The following is a 21,415-nucleotide window of genomic DNA, read 5'->3' as shown; positions in this document are numbered from 1 at the left end:
CAAACTTGAATTCTTGTTTTTTTTTCCTGTTATTGGTTAGGGATTGAGATTCGTTCTTGAGTTTTGGTTTCATGCGTTTGTTTGTTGCTAGAATTTGATTAGTTTGTTTGGTTGGGGTTTGAAATTTGCTGGAATTTGCTAAAATTTGCGTCGTTCTTCTTCTCAATTGTCGATTTCCTCTTTCTCTATCAACGTCACATATATTTGATCTGGAAATCATCTCTTGAAACCCTAGCTGTTAGCACATCTTTTTCCTCCTACCTTTTTTCGTTCTTTTTCATATTCTTTTAGTCAACACAACAAAAGGAAAAGAAGTAATGGTCGGTAAAGGAGAAGGTCCAGCTATCGAAATCGATCTCGGAACCACTTATTCTTATGTTAGGGTTTGGTGAAACGACCGTGTTGAGATCATCGCCAATGATCAAGGTAACAGGACGATGCCTTCTTATGTCGGTTTTACCCCATGAATCCCATCAATATCATCTTCGATGCAAAGAGATTGATTAGACGTAGATTCATTGGTTCTTCTGTTCAGAGTGATATGAAACTATGTCCATTCAAGGTCATTGCTGGACCTGGTGACAAACCAATGATTGTTGTTACTTACAAGGGTGAAGAGAAACAATTTACTGTTGAGGAGATCTCTTCAATGGTACTCATAAAGATACGTGAAATTGCTAAGGCTTACCTTGGGTCTACAGTTAAGAATGTTGTGGTTACCGTCCCTGCATACTTCACTGACTCTCAGCGTCAGACAACAAAGGATACTGGTGTCATTATTGCTCGTAATGTCATGCGTATCATCAATGAACCCACAGCTGCGGCTATTGCTTATGGTCTTGACAAGAAGGCTACCAGTGTCGGTAAAAAGAATGTATTAATCTTTGATCTTGGTGGTGGTATTTTTTATGTCTCTCTTCTAACCATTGAAGAGGGTATCTTTGAAGTGAAAGCCACTGCTGGGGACACTCACCTTGGAGGTGAAGATCTTGATAACATAATGGTGAATACTTTGTTCAGGAGTTTAAGAGAAAGAACAAGAAGGAGTTACCATTGCTCGGGGTGAGTGGAAACAAATTTGTACGGGTTCCCATTGGAAACAAATTTTGTTCAAACTAGTTTTTTATGGATGTGCTATATGGTGTTGCATTACTGGTTATTTTGGATTGTGCATCATCATGATTTGTTGCTTCTATCTCAAAGTTTCATGGGACTTGAAAGCTTCACAGTCAAGTGTCCAAGGGAACAAATATCAAGGAACCTTGTATAGAGATGAAGAAGAAACAAATGAAGGTGAATAAGAAGAACAAAAGAAAAAACGGAATGAGGCATCGGCACTTCCGATTCAAGTCGAACGGAAGGAGGCATCGACACTTCCGATTCAAGTCGAACGGAAAAGTATCGGCACTTCCGATTCAAGTCGAACGGAAGGATGTATCGCACTTTTGTTTCAAGTGTCCGTCTTTTCATCAAGAAGTACATAAGTGGTTGATGGTTTTACTAAACCCTTGGCTAAAGCAGCATTTGAAGTTTTTCAATAGGAGATTGGAGTTCAAGGATGTTCAAGGTCAGAAGAGCATAAGAAGAAGTAGAGGGAATGTTAGCATGATGAGTCAGCAACAATGTTGTTAGTACTGCAACGTGTATGAGCTTAAACTGCATGGGATTATTAGTTGAATAGTTAGAAGCTTCTTAATGTTGTTAATAGCAGTTAAGGTTGTTAGCATGGTTAGTTTTGAAATCTATTAAGACTTACATTAGTCATTAGAAGCTGTATATAAACAATAGCAACCTTGTATTATGTATATTTCTTTTACACAATCAATATACAAGTGTTATACTTTCTTTACTAGATATTTGCTGCTCATCTCTTATTCATGCTCACCTTGCCATTGATGGCCCCTTTCTCACAATTTGGGAACTTATTATACATAAATTTTATGAGAAGCTTGCTAACTAGAAAGCTTCGTCTCTTTCTCTGGCAGGCATATTAGTGCTTTTGAAATATGTTCTTGCAACCTTGCCCATGTACTATCTTTCAATTTTCAAATTACCCGCTTCCATGTATAAGAAACTAAAAACTATTATGGCTTTGTTTTTTTAGGGTGGTAACATGGAGAGGAACTGTATACATTGGATTAATTGGCCTTTGTTTTGCCTTGTAAAGGACAATGGAAGCTTGGGTATTCCAGAACTTGCTTTACTGAACCAAGCTTTGGTTAGGAAATAGACTTGAAAATTTGGAACGGAACCAAAATCACTATGGAAAAGGTTGATTTGTTACATGTATAATATTGACTGCTAGTCTTTGTTTCTTGATAAAGCTCAATTTTCGCAATCTTCTTGGATTCTGAGAGGTGTGGTGAATAACTGCATCAAGGAGGATAATTTTGGTATTAGTTTCCGAAATCACATACAAGCTCGCGCCAGGAATGATAAGGCTATCTCATTTTGCTTTAATAAATGGATTAGGGATGCTCCTTTAAAAGACTAGTTCCCTAGAATCTTCACTATTTCTTTGAATAAAGAAGGGAAATTTACGGAGTTTGGAAAATTTGACCCGCTAGGGTGGACATGGGATATCCAACTTAGAAGGAACCTATCCGATTGGGAATTAGAACTTTGCCTAAATTTCATGTCCTTACTTAGCAGTTGTTGTATTCAAGGTGTTAATGACGGCTTGTCGTGGACTGATAATGGGAAAGGATGCTATTCGGTTAAATCTTGTAGGAAAATACTATTAAATATGGATGGTAAGGATCCCTTCTTGTGTGTGGGTTGGTTTAGCTCCACCAAGGGTGGAGGCTTTTTTGTGGCAGGTGATTCATAAGAGGATAACTGTAAGGACGTAATTATTTAAGTGTGGTGTTCCAGGTGTAATTGATATTTCCTGCCTTTTTGTAGGCAGACTCTAGAATTTGTATTGCACCTGTTTCTAGAGTGTAATATTGCTTGGGGACTTTGGATCCATTTTCTTCGATTCTAGGATATTTCTATTGCTCTTCCAAATGATATGTCCTATCTCTTGTCTGCTTGGAATTCCTTTGTCCCTCTATCTTGGATTTGGGCTTTCATCCTGGGGGTTATTGTTTAGTCATTATGGAAATTAAGAAACTCTATTGTCTTTGAGGATGGTATCGTTGATCTGTCCCACCTATGCTTCTTGGCTAGGTTTCACCTCGCTTCTTGGTTCTCGACCAAGCATTTAGAGACCACTTCTGTTAGACACCCTAATTGGGGATCCATCTATAGCCGATTTTTGTGTTTCATTTAAGAAATGTCCTCAGTTGTCCTCGTCCTCATCGGGGTGGTCTCCGCCACTAGATGGCTCCTTGAAGTTGAATGTGGACGGAGCTGTTGGTAGGGACTGGAGTAAGGGGCATTAGGGGTTTAATAAAAAAAACTCAGGTGCAAACTCTTTCTTCCTTCTCGGAGTTCATTGGATTTGGTCCTCCAGCTTTGGCAGATCTAAAAACGATTAGAACTGGTCTCTCTTTATTTTCCTCTTTGAATTTGGGAAATAATGATTCGTTGATTCTGGAAAGTGATTGCAGTAGGACTGTTGAGTGGATTGAGAATCCTATCGGTTGTCCAATGGTCTTTGAAACTCTTGTGAAGAAGATTGTGGTTATTACTAGAAAAGACAAGAGTAATATTCGTCTTATTCCTATAAGCGCAAATAAGGAGCTGGATAAGTTGGCTAAAGAGGGAATTGGATAATATAGGATTTTGATGGTGGTTTTATGTTATAGTTGATTTTTGTTCTATGGTGTACTTTGTTTTCTTTTGTACTCTTGGAGTTTTTCCCCTTTTCTAATAAACTGAAAGCACTCTTTCTCCCTTCCGCTTTTTGTCGCAATTTCTATTTCTAGTAATTATGGAGTGAGTTTTTAATGAGGCCTCTAATTCTTATAAAAACTTATAAAAATAGAAGAAAAAAATACTGCTACTAACTGAGGATGGAACAGCTCAAATAATTAATCAAGCATAGCCAGCCGTGGAGTCCACGTATACTCTATGCATCCTCATATTCAGCTGCTTGATGGACACCACCACTTCGATAGGATTATTGAATCAGTTGTCATCAATCAAGTTGGCAATGTTGCTTACTTGGACTTGGAAAACAACTCTATTTCACTAAATGATCTTTCTCTTACATACTTTCAATTGATATGAAACTCTTAATGGGAGTTCAAATACATCGGGTCCCATGCACATAAACATCAAAGTCTGGTTATAGCCACGGCAACTTTCTATTATTCTTTCAAAGGAATACTTCTAAATAAAGCTTAGTTCATTCTGTTCCCTTCACAAAATACATTTACATGATCAAAATTGCACACCAGTCTTCTCAAGAGGCAGTACATCAGTAAACATTTTGTGCAAAAGAATGGTTACAAATCAAATAATATGTCACAGTACTACTTGGCACGCAACATTTTAATGTGAAATCAGTCACCAGAAAAAGTATACAAAACCTGATATTTTTCTCTTATGATTTACATCCCAGTTGAGGATGTACGATTTATCCTCTGTGCACCTAATCTGGGAGCAGCTGCTTTAGTTCCTCTGCCTCTTCCTGCTGATAAAGGCTTTGCCTTGGTTATTGGAGGGGAGCTGCAATAGCTGCCCAGGGATCATCATCATCAGCTGTTCCAGCTGTCTTTAAATTCAATGGTTTAGAAGCAGATTTTGGAGGAGGAACTGCTATCGAACCCCACAAGTCATCATCTTCATCTTTATTCACCTTCACTGTACTTTTTGGTCTCACACTCGTAGAAGCTAAAGCAAAGAAAAAAGAACAGACCACCAAAAATGTAAATCTTCAAATTTTCGCAAATATCTGTGTTGAACAAAAATATTTGACCATCTAGGACCATAAACGTTAAGACTAGAAAACTCATTTCCTACATTACACAATTGAATGGAGAATAATTGGAGAATACTACCTTGTGGTTTAGGCTGAGAAACTGGTTGTAAAACAGGACGCTTCTGAGCCGCATGAATATTTCCAAACTGGAGATGGCTTTGGCTCATCAAGGGGTTCAATATCATCCCATCCATCTTTGTCACTGTCATGTTCTTCATGAATGCCATTTTCAATTTCTCCCCAGCCGTCAGTTGAAGTAGGAGATGGAGCCATGGGTTGATCTGCAAAATCTGTACTAGAACTTACACGGTGGACTGGCGCTGTACTTGGAGTTTCTATTAGTCCTAAGATTGTCATAGAAAAACAACATTAGAAATGGAATTATTAAATGAACACAAACAAATAATCAGGCAAAAGACCAAAGTGCAGAGCATTGTATCAACTTATTTCCAATATATAGGCTCCAAATTTTATTACTTGTATAATCGCAATAAATACCTGGGCTGGATGTAGATGTTGTTATAGTTGCAGGCGTGACGGAATTGGCAGTAGCAACTGGAGCTTGATCAGAAGCTTTGCCTTTAAGAGTCAAGGAACTCATGGCCCATCTGCAAGGTCAGAATCCTAGCGGTCAACAACAACAATTACAGCCTTGCCAAAGAGATACATCATCCATCAAGTGGCTATAAAATTTTTGGGACATTCCTTTATAAATCATTTAACTAAAATAGCTGTAAATTTAATGCGCCGTACAAGAAAACAAATTGTAATATAAAAAAGGTCATTGATTCCATCTGAAGCATCTTGTAGCATGATAACAAGCAATATTGCCAAATACAGCAAATATTTTCAACTAACCCCAGTAAACCGGCATTTCCTGGCATTGATGAAATCCCCAAACTTCCAGCGTCAGCTGTATCTCCAGCATTACTCTGTGAAGAATAATAGATAAAAAGCATTAGTATAAGAAAATACCATACCATAGATGATATTGAAGATTTCTTAGAACAGCTGTTAAAGATTAAAAATATCAAAAAAACTTGCGCTTGTATAAAGATAATAGTTTAGTTTGATACTGATACTAGTCAACAATGTTTGATATGCCTTCAGTATTGGCTGAACCAAAACATCCACACTAAAACCTAAGATAAAGAACAACAAAGAAAGAGATAAACGCATAAAAGCAGCAAGACATATTTTGAATAAAAAAAAGACATAATTTTTAGCCTGTTCAAACATAGCCATACACTGGTTAAAAGCAACAGGATGAAACCATATCAATCCTTGCAGAGCCGAGAGATAAAATTGCTTTTAATAAGTTTTAGCCTGTTCAAAACATGATTTACTGCTTAGAATCTACAAACCAAGAGTTACAAAATGTTTCATTAAGGAGGGAAAATTTATATTGAATGCATTAGAATGCTGATCAAGAGAAGAAGCAAATGTTATAGATAAAATAAATGAAGTATTATTTTTTCTGTGCTTGATAGCACTGAAGTTACATTAAAGTTTGCATTTGCCTAAATTCAATGAAATGAAATGAAATGAGAGAGATGAAAGCATCTTAAAGCTCACCTTCTCGTTACACTGCTTCACTATCTGTAAAAATTGATCAACTGCTTGAAATGCCTTTGACCTTACATTTTTTTTGATAGGAAAAGTAGGTCTCATAAAAACCTCCTTCTAAGTAGCCCTTACCATGAGGTCAGAACCTACTAGGGGAAGGAGGAATAGAGAACCTTAATATTGATAATGTAAAAATTACATAAAACTAGAACCACTCCTTTAAGATACATAAAACTTAAGCACACTCTTATAACGCCTTGATTAAAACCTCCGAACTCAGTACTAAAAAAGTGACCCACTACCCAATCCCCTCCTTTGCAAGCAAATCTGCCTCGCAATTACATCTTCTCGGAATCCACCTCACAATGACCTCATACTCAGAAACCGCATCCGCAATATCCTTGACAAAATTTAAAAGAAAAGGAGGAACTGACTCCTGATATTTCAACCACTCCACAGCTAGCTTGCAATCAGATTCAATAATAAGCCTTCCCTTCAATACCCATTCTGATGACACAAAGATGTCTATTCCTCTTTTGATAGCTTTTAACTCTGCTAAAATAATAGGAGTAGGCCCTATTTTTTCTGAAAACGACATCAATTTAATCCGATTCCAATCTCTAAGAATGCCCCCAATTCCTGCTAACAACCCAACCCTACTAACTGCTCCATCCACGTTAAACTTAAAAAAATCGACTGGAGGAGGACTCCAGTAAACCACAGGCCTGTTCGAATCAAGAGAAGCTGAAATATTATCAGCCAATGAAGGATCACCAATTATAGAGTCCACTTGAATAGAGGATAAAGGATACTTAGCTAGGAACCATTTCGCAAGCCTTAACCTGACTGTGAAAAACAATGAGGATGTGTCCAGCTTGCCTCTTTCAAAAACAATTTCGTTTCTCATCTTCCAAATCGACCATAAAACAGCCCCCGGAATAAACTTCCACATATTAGAAAATGGCCTAAGAACAGACCATGAAATTAGAATTGATGAAGGATCAGTAGGTAAGGCTAACTTGATACCCCAGTAGGCTATGATTCTGTTCCATAGTACCCAGGAAAACTGGCAGTAAATAAACAGATGCTGAACTGATTCCTCTGCTTGATTGCAAAAGGGGCATAGAGAGTCCTCCCCTAAGTGAACCCCCCTTTTCTTCAATTCCCCTCTAACCGCTACTTTATTAAGTGATAGTTGCCAAAGGAAAACCTCTACTCTAGGAGGAACCAGACCTTGCCAAACACATTTGTTCCACCTAAAGTTATCCTCATCCACCTAAAGTTAGCCTTTGACCTTACATCACTGTTAAAGAGACGAGAGCACATTCTTCATGTACACTGATGGATGATAATAAAATGTCGACAATAAACAAACCATTCAAGAATAACATTACCTGTCAGGATCAATAACGAGTACAACAATATTTGGAAGAATCCGAGTAGCAATCTCAGTCATGTCATAATAAGAACTGGTGGCACATAAAGCCATAACTCCTGCCACAATATAATTACATGTTAGTTAGATGACACCAAAACCCCAAGAACACATGCTTTGAAAAACAAAGAAAGCATTTTAAAAACCAAGAGTATCAGAAACTAGCCATAAACAAGTATACCTGCTCCTCGGGCAGGAGAGAAAGTATCACGTAATGCACGGACCGTAAATGCATTTATCAAAACTCTCTTCCGTGTCTACAATGTTAGGCCAAGAGATGACAATTTTTCAACAGGAGACAATTAATTGAACTTTAACAGGGAACATATAACTAGACACTAAAAGAAAGAGGATCACCACTAAACACTATTATCTCAGATGTCAATTTTAGGTCACTCAAAATCTAAACAAGGATTGGCCAAGAATCAACTAACCCCTTCGTTTAGGTAACTTGCAATGTTTCCTAGCAATATGGTGGTATTTGTCCTAATTGCAGGCTCTTCATCGACCTGCACAACATTGCCAAATGTATAAAGAAGATTATTTTAGCATGTGAGAGAACCTCAAACAAATTAAATGAGAACTTAACTTTCTTAAAGTAGTAATATATATGGAGAAGCCTTGGTGATTTTCATAAACTGGTAATGCAGACCTAAGGTTATAGGATCAGAAACACTTGGTTGTTTCTGTTATTCCTTTTAAGTCACATATATATATAGACCGACCAGAAATAAAATAGAACATTATACCACATGATGCATACCTGTAACTTGGAAAGATATTTCAATAATGAGCCTGACAAAGTACGTTGCGAAAGCTGCAATGCAGAATAAGACAACACAAAACTTAGAAAAGATTCAATTTGCATTTTTACATAATAAATAAAAATATATCACGAAGCTGCAACAAAATAGACAATGAAAGCTAGCAAGACCATGGAGATAATATAGGATTAAAATCACAAACTCATATCAAACTCAACCTCTTTTGTTTTTCATTTTTTTCATAACACCTTTCCCCCCATTGTATTTGAGACAACATAAATAAGCAATCGAACTTTGCACACAATAAGACCTTACACATTATTATCCTACATTGTCAACATCCAAAAATAGGCAAGACCATTGGCATATAACAAGGAATTCATTACTTAATGTATGTATTAGCACTAATCTGAAGATCCTAAATTTTAGCAGTGGTCAATAGGGAATGATCCCATACCACTCAATGGATCATGATTAGTTATGGAAAACATCTTCGCTTTGTCTCCCAGTTCCAACTATCATTTGACTATCTTATAAAGCCAAGTGATCAAAGTTTGTTGGAATTCCAAAGATTAAGGACAGATTACTTACCTTAGTCCTAGGAGTTACCTTGTAAAATAGGATCTAATCTTAGTCACTGATTCTTAGGGAAGTTACTGATTTTTAGGGATTGTTTCCTTATTTGTTCTTAGTCATCTCTATAAGGGTTGTAAACTAATTAGTAAGAAATAACAATCTTCTTTCTAAGTTTGTTCATGGCATCAAAGCTTTAGGAATCATCTGATCCTGTTCTTTTCGTCTCTAATCTCTCCTCTCTTTTTTGTCCCTCTCATTTAATCCTTCTTGTCTCTCCAATTTAATCCTTTTCCCATGGGAGATATTGGCGAAACTCTATCTGAAACTGAGACCTCACAAATGACTCAGAATATTAATCAGGGAACCACTCAAGATGACCTTAATTCCTCCCTTATAATAACCAATCATCGACTAAATGGAAAAAACTTCTTGCAATGGTCTCAATCGGTCATTATGGTGATTCGTGGTCGTGGCAAATTAGGGTACATCAATGGAGAAATTCCACGACCAGACACAACAGACCCGTCTTATGCCACTTGGGAACTCAACAACTCGATTGCAATGGCGTGGCTAATTAATTCAATGAAAGGCCATATAAGTCACACCTATCTCTTCTTCAAGACTGCAAAAGACGTGGGATGCAATCAAAGAAATTACTCGGCTCTTGGAAATGCCTCCCAAGCATTTGAGATCAAGCTGAAGTTAAAAGATATCCGACAAGGAACACTCGAAGTAACTCACTACTACAACAATCTGAAAAATTATGTGGCAAGAGCTGGATATGTACTATGAGGCAGACTGGGGTGAAGGCATGGAACACACCAAGTTTATGACTCACCTCAACAATAAACGTCTCTATGAGTTCCTAGCAGGACTAAACCGTGAGTTAGATGAGGTATGTGGACAAATTCTGGGCATAACCCCTCTACCAACCATCGATGAAGCATTTGCAGAAGTTAGAAGAGAAGAAAAGTGCCGCCTTATCATGATGGGAGACTCGAAGGAACCTAAACCTGTGACAACTGGTGGTTACTGTCCTACAGAAAACTCTACCCTTATCTCCAGAGGCCCTCAACCATAAAAGCCCAGTGCTGGAAATGATTCTGGATCAACCAGGCCATGGTGTAACCACTGCAATCGTGTTGGTCATACTATAGAAAAGTGCTTCAAACTCCATGGCTATCCTGGAAAAACCAAAGGAGAACAAGATTGCACTGTTGTCTTCTAACAACTCCACTGCTGCAAATGATGCTCTCTATGTTCGCCTAACCAAAACCCAACTTGAGGCTCTCCATAAGTTGCTTAGTACTTTTACTACTCGGGGATCTCTAGCCACCCAAGGTACTGCCCTCAACATTGCCTTTGAATCTAACAATCAATCCTCTTGGATACTCGATTCGGGTGCTTTCGAACACATGACTGGTAACTCCTTGTTTCACACCTATACACCCTGTCATAATCAGTCTGAATCCGCATAGTTGATGGCTCTTACTCACTGGCGGATGGAGTGGAAAAAGTACAACTAATAGAGAATTTTTCTCTCAATAAAGTCCTACATGTCCTAAACTAGTCTTGCAATTTACTTTTAATCAGTAAACTTACCAAGGATGAAAACGATCTTGCTGAATTTTCTGCAATTAGTTGTGTGGTACATGAACAGAAATCGGGGAGGATGATTGACACTACGAAAGTTGATCATGGACTCTATGTTTGGAATAAAGATTACACAAGGAGGTTTGGCTTATCCACTTCAAAAAAAGGACACAAGTATGTTATGGCACCGTAGACTAAGACATCCAAACTTCTTGTATTTGAAGAAACATCTTCCACTGTTATTTGGAAATAAAAATGTTAGTTCATTGAAGTGCGAAATTTGCCAATTATCCAAACATACTCGTGTACCATACCCATTAAAACCCTATATCCACTCCCAACCATTTTCATAAATTCTCAATGACCTATGGGGAGCCAGTCGAGTGAAGAATGTTACGGGGGCTAAGTGGTTTATAACTTTCATTGATGACCACACTAGGGTTTGTTGGGTCTACCTTCTCAAAGAGAAAACTGAAACACCCAAAATATTCAAAAACTTTCACTCAATGGTTCGAACCCAATTTAACTTTACCATATATACTCTCCGCACAGATAATGGGAGATAATATTTTAACTCTGTTCTAAGTCCTTACCTTTCTGACCAAGGTATCACACACCAAAGCTCTTGTCTTGACACCCCTCAACAAAACGGGATCTCCGAGAGAAAAAATCGACATCTCCTTACTGTGGCTCAAGCCCTAATGTTCACCATGGGTGTCCCAAAATATTTGTGGGGAGAGACTGTCCTTACTACTGCCTGCTACCTCATAAACCGACTACCATCACAGGTCCTAAACCTCCAAACACCTCTAAATACCCTTCAAAAGGCCTTTCCCCTGTTTCTTGTTCCCAAGCTTCCAGCAAAAATATTCGATTGCAAAGCTTTTGTCCATAATAATCAACCCAATCAATCCAAACTGATTCCTCGAACCCACACCTGCGTCTTCATTGGCTATTCCCCCACACAAAAAGGCTATAAGTGTTATCCACCAACCTTGCTCAATGAAGATGAGACTCTTAATACCTTTCTCATTTTACCTCATGATCCTACCACTACCATCACAACCAAGCCTAATAACTAGGGTGCCATTATAATCTCAGATTTAGACACTGTTTCCCCTATGCAGCAAGAAATTAGCACGATTAATCACACTACCGAAGAGCAACAACCAATTGATCCAGGAAGACAACAAGAACATGCTCTAGAACTTTGGGTTTACTCTCGCCGGTGTCATTCTCCTGAAACTGATACAGCAATGCCAATTTCATCCCCAACCGAGGATTGTTCTGAAATAGAAGTCTCACCTCCATCACCATCCATCTATCTTTCAATTACAGTTCGAAAGGGCACAAGGAGCTGCACACAACACCCTATTTCTCGGTTTGTGTCCTATGGAAACTTATCTAAGTCTTACAAAGCTTTTGTGTCTAATGTTGATTCTATAGAAACTCCAAAAAATATAGAAGAGGCTCTTAAATCAACTAAGTAAAGGCAAGCTGTGATGGAAGAAATGAAGGCTCTAAAAAGCAACGAAACTTGGGAAGTCTCGGATCTACCTAGTGGGAAGAAGATAGTAGGATGCAAATGGATCTTCACTACAAAATTTGAACTCGATGCCAGTATTGACCGACACAAGGCTCGGCTTGTGGCTAGGGGCTTCATCCAAACCTATGGCCTTGACTATGACGAAACGTTTGCACCAGTTGCCAAGCTAAACACCATTCGACTTCTTCTATCCCTAGCTGTCAACTTGGATTAGCCCTCGACTCAATTGGATGTAAAAAATGCATTCCTCGATGGAGAATTAAATGACGAAGTGTACATGGATTTCCCACCCAGGTTTGAAGAAAACAAGGATCAAGTGTGTAAGTTGAAGAAGTCCTTACATAGGCTGAAGCAATCTTTAAGGGCGTGGTTCAACCAATTTGCCAAAACTATGATCAGTAAGAGTTACATTCAAGGACAGGTAGACCACACCATGTTTTACGAACACTCGAAAAGCGGAAAATGTTGCATCCTCATTGTTTATGTGGACGATATAATATTAACAGGAGATCGATTAAAGCGAAATTAAGAGACTAAAAAAGTTTCTTAGTACCCAATTCGAGCTTAAGGACTTGTAGAATCTCAAATACTTCCTTGGAATGGAGGTAGCAAGGTCTAAAGTAGGTATTTCCATCTCCCAAAGAAAGTATGTTCTTGATCTACTATCAGAAGTCGGTTTGTTGCAAACCAGTCGAAACTCCAATGGAATTTAATCTTAAATTGGGAACTTATAAGGATGGAGAAGAAATCAACAGAGGGAGATATCAACGACTAGTAGGGAGACTTATCTACCTATCTCACACCCATCCAGATATAGCCTTCGGTGTGAGAGTTATCAGTCGGTACATGCATGCCCCAAGGGAGAAGCACCTAGAAGCTGCACATAGGATATTAAGGTATCTAAAAGGGACTCCTGGTAAAGGCCTGCATTTCAAGAAAACTGCCAACCAGAGTGTGGAAGTATACAATAACGCAGACTGGGCAGGGTCTGTTAACGATAAACGTTCTACAAGTGGTTATTGTAGTTATGTTTAGGGTAACCTCGTGACATGGAGAAGCAAAAAATTGTATGTTGTAGCACGCAACAGTACAGAGGCAGAGTATCAAGCATTATCCCATGGTATATGCGAAGGAATCTGGATACAACGACTAATGGGAGAACTAAAAGTGCCTTACACTAGACCTATAAAGATGCATTCTGACAACCAAGCAGCTGTCATCATTACAAATAACTTTGTTCACCACGATCGCACCAAACATATAGAAATAGATTGCCTCTTTATCAAAGAAAAAAATCAACTCAAGAGAAGTGTGTCACCTACCTACCTATTAGGCAACAAGTTGCAAACTTGTTAACCAAAAGCTTGAGCAGAAACATGTTTGAAGAACTTATTGGCATGTTGGGTTTGATAAATATCTACACTCCAGCTTCAGGGGTAGTGTTGGAATTCCTAAGATTAAAGACATATTACTTACCTTAGTCCTAGGAGTTACCTTGTAAAATAGGATCTAATCTTAGTCACTGATTCTTAGGGAAGTTACTGATTTTTAGGGATTGTTTCCTTATTTGTTCTTAGTCATCTCTATAAAGGCTGTAAACTAATTAGTAAGAAATAACAATCTTCTTTCTAAGTTTGTTCATATAAACTCTGTCAGTTCCTTGTATGTTCCTGTGAATAACATTGCAAGCTAGCTAATAAGAGATACAACTAACTAGAGTGAAAACTTAGCTAGAGTGAATAAGTCAACAACAAGACTAAGAACACAATAACTCTTGAAAGAGATACAACTAACTATAGTGAAAACACTACAACACGAATTATAAGCTAAAAGAGAACTCTCTACTTTCAACACTTAGCTGGATGGTGCAACTTGGACCTACAACAAACATAAAAAGTCCAAAACATCTCTTCTAATATTTTACACCAAGGTATCTTCTACTAAAACAATCTTAATTTCCTTTACTAAAATGGAATCATGCTACCCAACGTTGCCCACTCTTGGTTCAGGTGCCGAACCTAGGTGTGCCCAAGACAAATATGTTCAATTCTTTTTTAACTCTTCCTAATATTTAGGATATGTGTATCTACAAAAATAATCAAGTTTGACTTGTCCACCATGAGATTGACACAAATACATTAGGAAATTATAGGTCTAAGTAACATGGCTGCTAACAGCAATAAACGAACATACCTTAGGAGCCAATATAAGCATGGACTTAAGAGTCAATTCTCGAAGAAATGCAGATGTGTCTGCAAATCCAGTAGCAACATGGGGGTAGACCTAGTTGTACAAATTTAAATTAACAGTTAATAATTTGCAATATTATCATGAGTTTGAATTAAGTAACTAAATCTTCTTGAATGAGGGAGAAACACAAAAATCACTTTGGTGTGGATTGCATACTTGCTCATCAACAACTTGAGCTGATAAAGATTCCCCATATTGATCAATATGCTGTAGGAGAGCAACCCGTACGGCTCGGTCATTAGACGCAAAAAGTTTCACAACTGTAGGCAGTACCTGCAGGGAGAAACGAAGATGTTATCCATTCAGCCAAAAGTAATAGAGCACAAGCTACATATATAAACAGAGTTGGAATTTTCTATTTAAATCAAACATAAAATCATGTGTAAAGTATACTCAAACAGGGAGTAGTATGACCTTCAAACTAAATTCTTCAGCTGAAAGCCAAGAACCCATTTTTAACAGTGCAGTCAAAGCAGTGGCAGCAGCTGAACCAAATTCAAGGGAAGAGGCTAACAAAGGAAGTAACTGCAAAGGAAATTATGAAAGCATAAATTGGCAGTTGAAACCATAGATGATTGGTCTTACTCAACTTATAACACTAGAGCTCAAAGATTGTACCTTCTTCAACACAATTTGGCGCGGAAGCTGCTCTACTAACTTAGGAAGCTTACGGAAGAAAGTATCCTTCTCAACACTGTCTTTCAAACTAAGAATTTCCATAAAATGTATTGTGTCCACCAACTTATTTTGGAAATATTCTGTCAATAAAAGCATTTAAGAATATAGTATTAGCAAAAAGAAAAAAGCTTGACAGAGAAGAAGGAATTTCAAAACAAATAAGCTATTGGTGGAAACATAAGCAAATAAGATCGTATACATAAAGAGAAAAATGAAACATCAATGATTTCACAAAGCACATTTCAGAACTAAAAAGCGCCATATGAAACAGAGAATTCCTGGTTGAACCTTATGATAAAAAAAAATTTATCACAATAATGAGGAACAGTGAGATCGTTTTTCTAAAGCACAAAGCTTTCAACATAACTCCACTTTCAAAAAGTCTACTATCATCTCAAATCATCACCCAAGACAATCATACTCAACCCCTTCCAGCTACATCACCCTTTTTACGAAAACTTCTCATTAACCGAAATACAGATCCTCGTTTTTCTATTGTTTCTCCCTATTTTCTATGGAGAGGGGACGAGTTCAGAACAACTATTGCCCTCTTTTATCTCCCAACGCTTCCCACAAAGTAGTAATAATGGAAACTAAAAGGCTATATGCAGATAAAATGGTTCGAGTGTTGTTCAAAGGTAGAGCTAATCCTCAAATATAAGAATATAAAGTGCCATAACCTAGAAATAACAGAATGAAGACAAAATATCCATGAAAACAGATTGACTAATTCAGTAAGGAGAATAAACCCACTACCACATAAAAGAAGAGAATAACTTCTGTTGCAAGAATAAAGAACACTCCATGCCACTCCAAAGAGGTCAATCATTTGGTGTAGTTGGTCCAAGAATTTTTTTTTGATAGAAGTTGGAGGTCTCATTAAAAACTCCCTTCGTATTCGTCCACATACTATGAAGTATGTTAACGAACATAGGAAGGAAGAAAAGAGTACCTCATATTTCATTGAATAAAATGCCTCATTACATATGAAAACACGAAATACCCTCAAACGAGGATAAACACCATTACAAAAAACATAATCACCTAAAGCTCTCACCTTCTCGGCCACAAAAATCAAGAGGCAATCACCCTATACCTAAGATAAACCTCCATCAATACGAAAACAACCCAACATTTAATGACATAACATACATAAAAACAACACCTAAAACCATTAAACCAAAAACATCCGCCTTTCTATAAGCACATGCTTATAAAGCAGATTGCTTTGCTGGATTTCTAATACGTTTGGAACAACCACAAGAGACTCAGCAAAAGGCACTTACCACTATTTTCTATAAGCTTTGATGTATTCAACCTGCGGGAAGGCATGGAGCTCAATAACCGCTGATAATCCGGAAGCAGAGACTGTGAGACGAGAAAATAGGCAGATAAATAAAAAACAATTAGCCTTGTCAAGGATCAAAACGGAAGCATATATAAGCAGTAGCAAACTGAGGAATGCGACAACTAATAAAATAACTCAGGGTGTCTATAATGAATATTTGAGGATGTCTATCAATACCCTCTCCGAGTTCACAACAAATAGTAATTTTAACATCCAAATCTACACACCAAAAAAAAAACAGATCCGATATCCACAAATATCCAAATCCACAATTCGAATTGTCATCCCTAATAATAACCATAAACCTTTGGAATAGAAGCAGTGTTGCGCAGCTCCTCGGTTTTTCCCAACTTTGTGCCAGAGAAAATCTCAGAAATAAGGCATCCTACCAAATTAAACAAAAGAGTTCAGATTGAACAGAAGATCAGATAGCAGAAAAACAGTAAATGAACTGAATTACAGATACGTAAATATTATTATTTCCTTTTTACTGGTTCGCATTAGATACATGCATATGTGAATACATTTCCTGAAGTCATTGTAATACACAGCACATAATACAGTTGAGAAGAATTTTGAAAACTTTGAAATAAATCTAAACTCATAAACTTAAGTAAATGAATGCTGACTAGCAGCATAGCCAAATGAACATCTAAAGCTAAGCACTCTCTGCTCCTGCATCACTCTCAGTCAACCCTAGAGTCTAAAAGAGATGAAAAACAGCCAGTATCAACTCTAAACCGAGCAAGAAATATCACTCTTGTCCGAATGGAATTTCATGATGTAAATATACGTAAGAGATCAATGTGAAAAGAAAGTGATACTCAAAGAATTAGCACATATTAAGTGTTTAATCACCAACCCATCTAATGTATTACACCAAAATCAAAAGAAACAATATGAACTCACCCAAACCCCAAGAATCAATAGCCCATGGTGGTGATTTTCTGATTGTGGCCCAGTCAGTGTTTGCCAGCTCCATTGACTTGTATTGTAATCCAACAAGCCATTCATATTGCTGATGAAAACAGAGGATTAAATTGAATTATCCACAGGAAGGTTTGGCAAGAAAGAATGGAAAGTTGACGTTTAGAGTCCCACGTAGATGGAAAGACAACAATTTATAATATAAAACAAGCATAATAAAGAAAAAAAATGAGAATTGAATAAAGTATTTCATCTATGCAAATCAGATGCAGAAAAAATTACATAGATTGCAAGTAACCTAAATTTAATACATTAAAATAATTCCAATGGCAAAGAAACAACTGCAGCCCCATCAGTTACTTTATAGATTGCATCACTAAGGAGTTGCTCAGAAAAAAACTTTGCTCTTCTCTAGTAAGATACTCAGACATCATTCCATAAGTATATACTTGAGTTTGATGATTAACTAGTGTACATATCATATTGAGATTCAAAAATAGCTCAAAACATTTTGCTTACATCCAAGCACAAGCATTACCAGCATTGGCCCTGTAGCAGTTGCATTTGCCCCGTCAAATTCCGATAGAACATCAAAAGCATGTAACTTCCAGTCCAACGTCTGTGTTACAACAACACTTGACATACAAACATTGCCATGAACCTGTACCATCCAGTGCTAGTGAAAAGAATGATCTTGAAAGACATAAGAGGCTTAAAACTAAGGAAATCACAATGTCGTATTCAGTGATTAATATTCAAAGCAGTGCAATTTCCCTTAGATATGAACTGCTAACTGCTCTCACTCAAGTACAAAAAGAAAACATGTGTCAGCGTGACTAAAAGTGTTCAGAATTTCAATGAGCTATGATATAAATTGCAAAAGTTTGAAATACTTACAAGTTTGCAATCGTTATTTAAAAAGCTAACAGCTTTAGCAACTTCTTGCAGCCCCCAAGCGTAATACTCATCCCTAACAGCATAAGAAATCACAGTCATTTTATTATTATGGCATTATCAACAAATCATGTTCTCAAGCTTCTATGTATGATGGCATCAATGGAGAAAATAAACCTTCAAATAAGTGTCAGAAACTAAAATGTACATCCATTCTGGGAATCAGAACAAGCAAAATAGTAAATACAAGAAGGGGATTTAGTGAAGTTGAGTGGCTATACCTTTGTTTACCTTCTAAACCGAGTTCCTTGATCTTCTCTGAAAATGGCATAACAGGCTCCGTGACAATATAGATTGTAACTTTCGGACAAGGACCATCAAAAGATTCAACCTCAGTACTATGAAGAAATGACAAGATATTTGGATGCCTCACCTGTGAAGAGAAGCAGAAAACTCATATCAAGGTCCAGAATCCAAGTAAAAATCTAATCTTTCCGGATCAGGAAAGCAAGAATTGAGCAGTACACTAAACAATTATAGGAACTAAGAGTAATACAATTTCAGACACTGTATAATCCTAGCAAAAGCAATTGGGATTGAAAACAATTGAGACTGAAAAGCAGGGAATAAGATGAAGTAGTTACAGTTCGAAGACGTTTGACACCATTTCGACCAGCAGCTAAATGGCCATCCTGAGGATTACTTCCGGTAAGAGAAAAGATAGAGACCGGAGATCCATCGTCCTGAAAACATAAAAGAAAGAAAAGGAAGAGATTTGAAGGCTTAAAAGAGTTCAAGGAAGAGATTAAAATAAAGGTTAAAGTAGCGGGAGAGAAGTACCTTGGAGGTGCCGCGAAAGTGAGACCAAGAGCCCCAAGCAGAAGGGTAAGGATCTCCAATATTGTAAGGTAGATCCTTGAGCCCAGTCCCAGATCCGGCTACTACTCCTTTCAAGAATTTCAACATCTTTTTGCTTCGATGATCTGTGAAGATATAGAGAACAAGGAGGATGCCAACTTCCAATTCGATTCGATCTGCCCAAATTTTCTGTTACTATTATTATTGACGTTTTAAAATTAAAAACCTATTATATAATCTTCAAAATATTATATTCAGTGGATGTTTCAAAGAGTTTTGATTCCATGGATCACGGTTCACGGATTCACCATGATGCCCTTGTTTGTCCTACATATCCAATTTTGTCAAATTCAACGAAAGCAAAATTGGGCGGACCTCTCGAGTAATTTTGTAAAAATACTTAATACAAAAATAAGTGATTAAACAATCATAGGTGTATACTATTTTCTCTGTTACATTGGTGTATATCGTTATATTTTTTAATTTATTTATTTTTATAATAAAAATATAATTTTTTAAAAGAAAAAATTAAAAAAATTAAACCTCCTCCCCTCGTAGTCCCTCTCCCCCAGGTCTCCCTACCTCTAACAGCGAACGATCACCATCAGTCGGGTTTTGTTTGAAACATGACGAATAAAATAACGGTGGCGGCCGTGTAACGTACGTATGACTGTAGGCATCGAAATCGTCCGAAAACTTAAACGAAAAACCTAAAAATTCGACTACTCATCACGTTGTTTTTCACAACGATTGGTGCAGTTTCACAGTGGATGGGAAACTGAGTTTTGATCGTGACGGCGAACGATTCTGATAGTATCAACGGTGACGGTCATAGACCGACAGTGGCTGACAAAACAACGAAAAATATAAAATTTGAGATTTTTTGGTTTTTATTATAATATTATTTTTTTAAAATAAAATAATTTTTAAAATTTTATATGCATGATACATGTCAGATAACGGTCAAATTTAATGACTATTACGTTCCAGACATCTATAAGTGTAACGTTATAAACTTTAAACACTTATTTTTAACAGAAAATTATTTAGGCATCAAATTTTATTTCAATGTATAATTTATATACTTTTGTATTAAGCCTTTGTAAAATGTAAAAAGATTACTAAAATTGATAAAATAAATATTTAATGTTCGGCCTTCAATTATTACCTTCACATGTTATAATAATTTATTTTTTATTTTTTAAAAATGATATTTTGAAATTAATTGAAATTAATTGATAAAATTGAATTGATAAAAGAATTTATTTAAGTGTAACCGTTTTACTATAGATTTAGAATTCTGCTTGTGAATTTTTCAGGTTTCACCGACTTGTTGGTTATGTGATTAAGGCGGGTTTATTGTATGGGGGTTAACCAACCTATATTCAACTTTGAATGTTTTTCCAAGTATATTGGTCACAACCAATAAATTTATGGGTATTCTTTTCTCTTGAGTCTCTCGGCAAGTTATGAAAAGATTTTTAGGGTGCGTTTGGTTCACGGAATGTAAGATTATCAGTGGGAATAAAAGATTACCAGGGAATAGGATTACTGGGAATGTTGTATTTTGTGTTTGGTTGGTTTAGCAGGAATGTAAGATTACCGTGTTTGGTCAAAGGAATAAAAGATTATTGGAATGTATATTTGACCAAATTGTCCTTATTATATATTTGTATAATATTACAAATTGTAAAATATTTATATATTTTCTTTAAAAAATTAAATTCATAATATTTATATAATTTTTTTACAAAATTAAAAATATAAAAAATGTTTAATGAAAGGGTAAAAAAAATGTAACCCCTAAACTTCATATAAAATTTTAATTATAGACTTTTTTTGTAAATCTAAAATAATTTAAGGATAAATTTGTAATTTAACCTTCGTATAATTTTTATTATTCAATGACAGAAGAAGGATATTTTTGAAAAAAAATAAAAATTTAAGGGTATTTTAGTCCAAAACGCCGGTAATGTTACAATACCTAAGGGAAGGGAGGTAATGACATTCCCGGTAATATACCCCAAAAAATCTACTATTGGTAATAAAAACATGGGAATCCCACATTCCATCCCATGGGAATCCCACATTCCTTGAACCAAACACCCCC

The 21,415-nt window shown here is 36.7% G+C and overlaps 1 protein-coding gene and 1 pseudogene across 1 annotated transcript; one reads left to right on the top strand and one right to left on the bottom strand.

Annotated features, from left to right (window-relative positions):
* Positions 1-463: 463 nt before the first annotated feature.
* Positions 464-3,720, top strand: LOC120192892 (heat shock cognate 70 kDa protein-like). The gene is made up of 6 exons (XM_039195586.1): positions 464-1,062; positions 1,230-1,293; positions 1,522-1,599; positions 2,105-2,218; positions 3,288-3,372; positions 3,458-3,720. Exons 1-6 carry the CDS (start codon positions 464-466, stop codon positions 3,718-3,720), a joined length of 1,203 nt encoding a protein of 400 aa, XP_039051517.1.
* Positions 3,721-4,262: 542 nt separating this feature from the next.
* Positions 4,263-19,453, bottom strand: LOC120193076 (annotated as a pseudogene).
* Between the last annotated feature and the right edge of the window lie 1,962 nt (positions 19,454-21,415).

Source organism: Hibiscus syriacus, unplaced genomic scaffold (genome assembly GCF_006381635.1).
Source record: "Hibiscus syriacus cultivar Baekdansim isolate YM2019G1 unplaced genomic scaffold, ASM638163v2 tig00004258_pilon, whole genome shotgun sequence".
NCBI lineage: Eukaryota > Viridiplantae > Streptophyta > Magnoliopsida > Malvales > Malvaceae > Hibiscus > Hibiscus syriacus.
Note: the sequence above shows the minus strand (reverse complement) of the source record. Positions and strands in the feature narration are given on the sequence as shown.

Coding starts and splice junctions, on each gene's coding strand:
- LOC120192892 (XM_039195586.1), top strand. CDS start 464: ATGAATCCCATCAATATCATCTTCGATGCAAAGAGATTGATTAGACGT. Junction 1,063..1,229: donor AGGAGTTACCATTGCTCGGG/GTGAGTGGAAAC, acceptor AAAGCTTCACAG/TCAAGTGTCCAAGGGAACAA. Junction 1,600..2,104: donor TAAGAAGAAGTAGAGGGAAT/GTTAGCATGATG, acceptor TTGTTTTTTTAG/GGTGGTAACATGGAGAGGAA.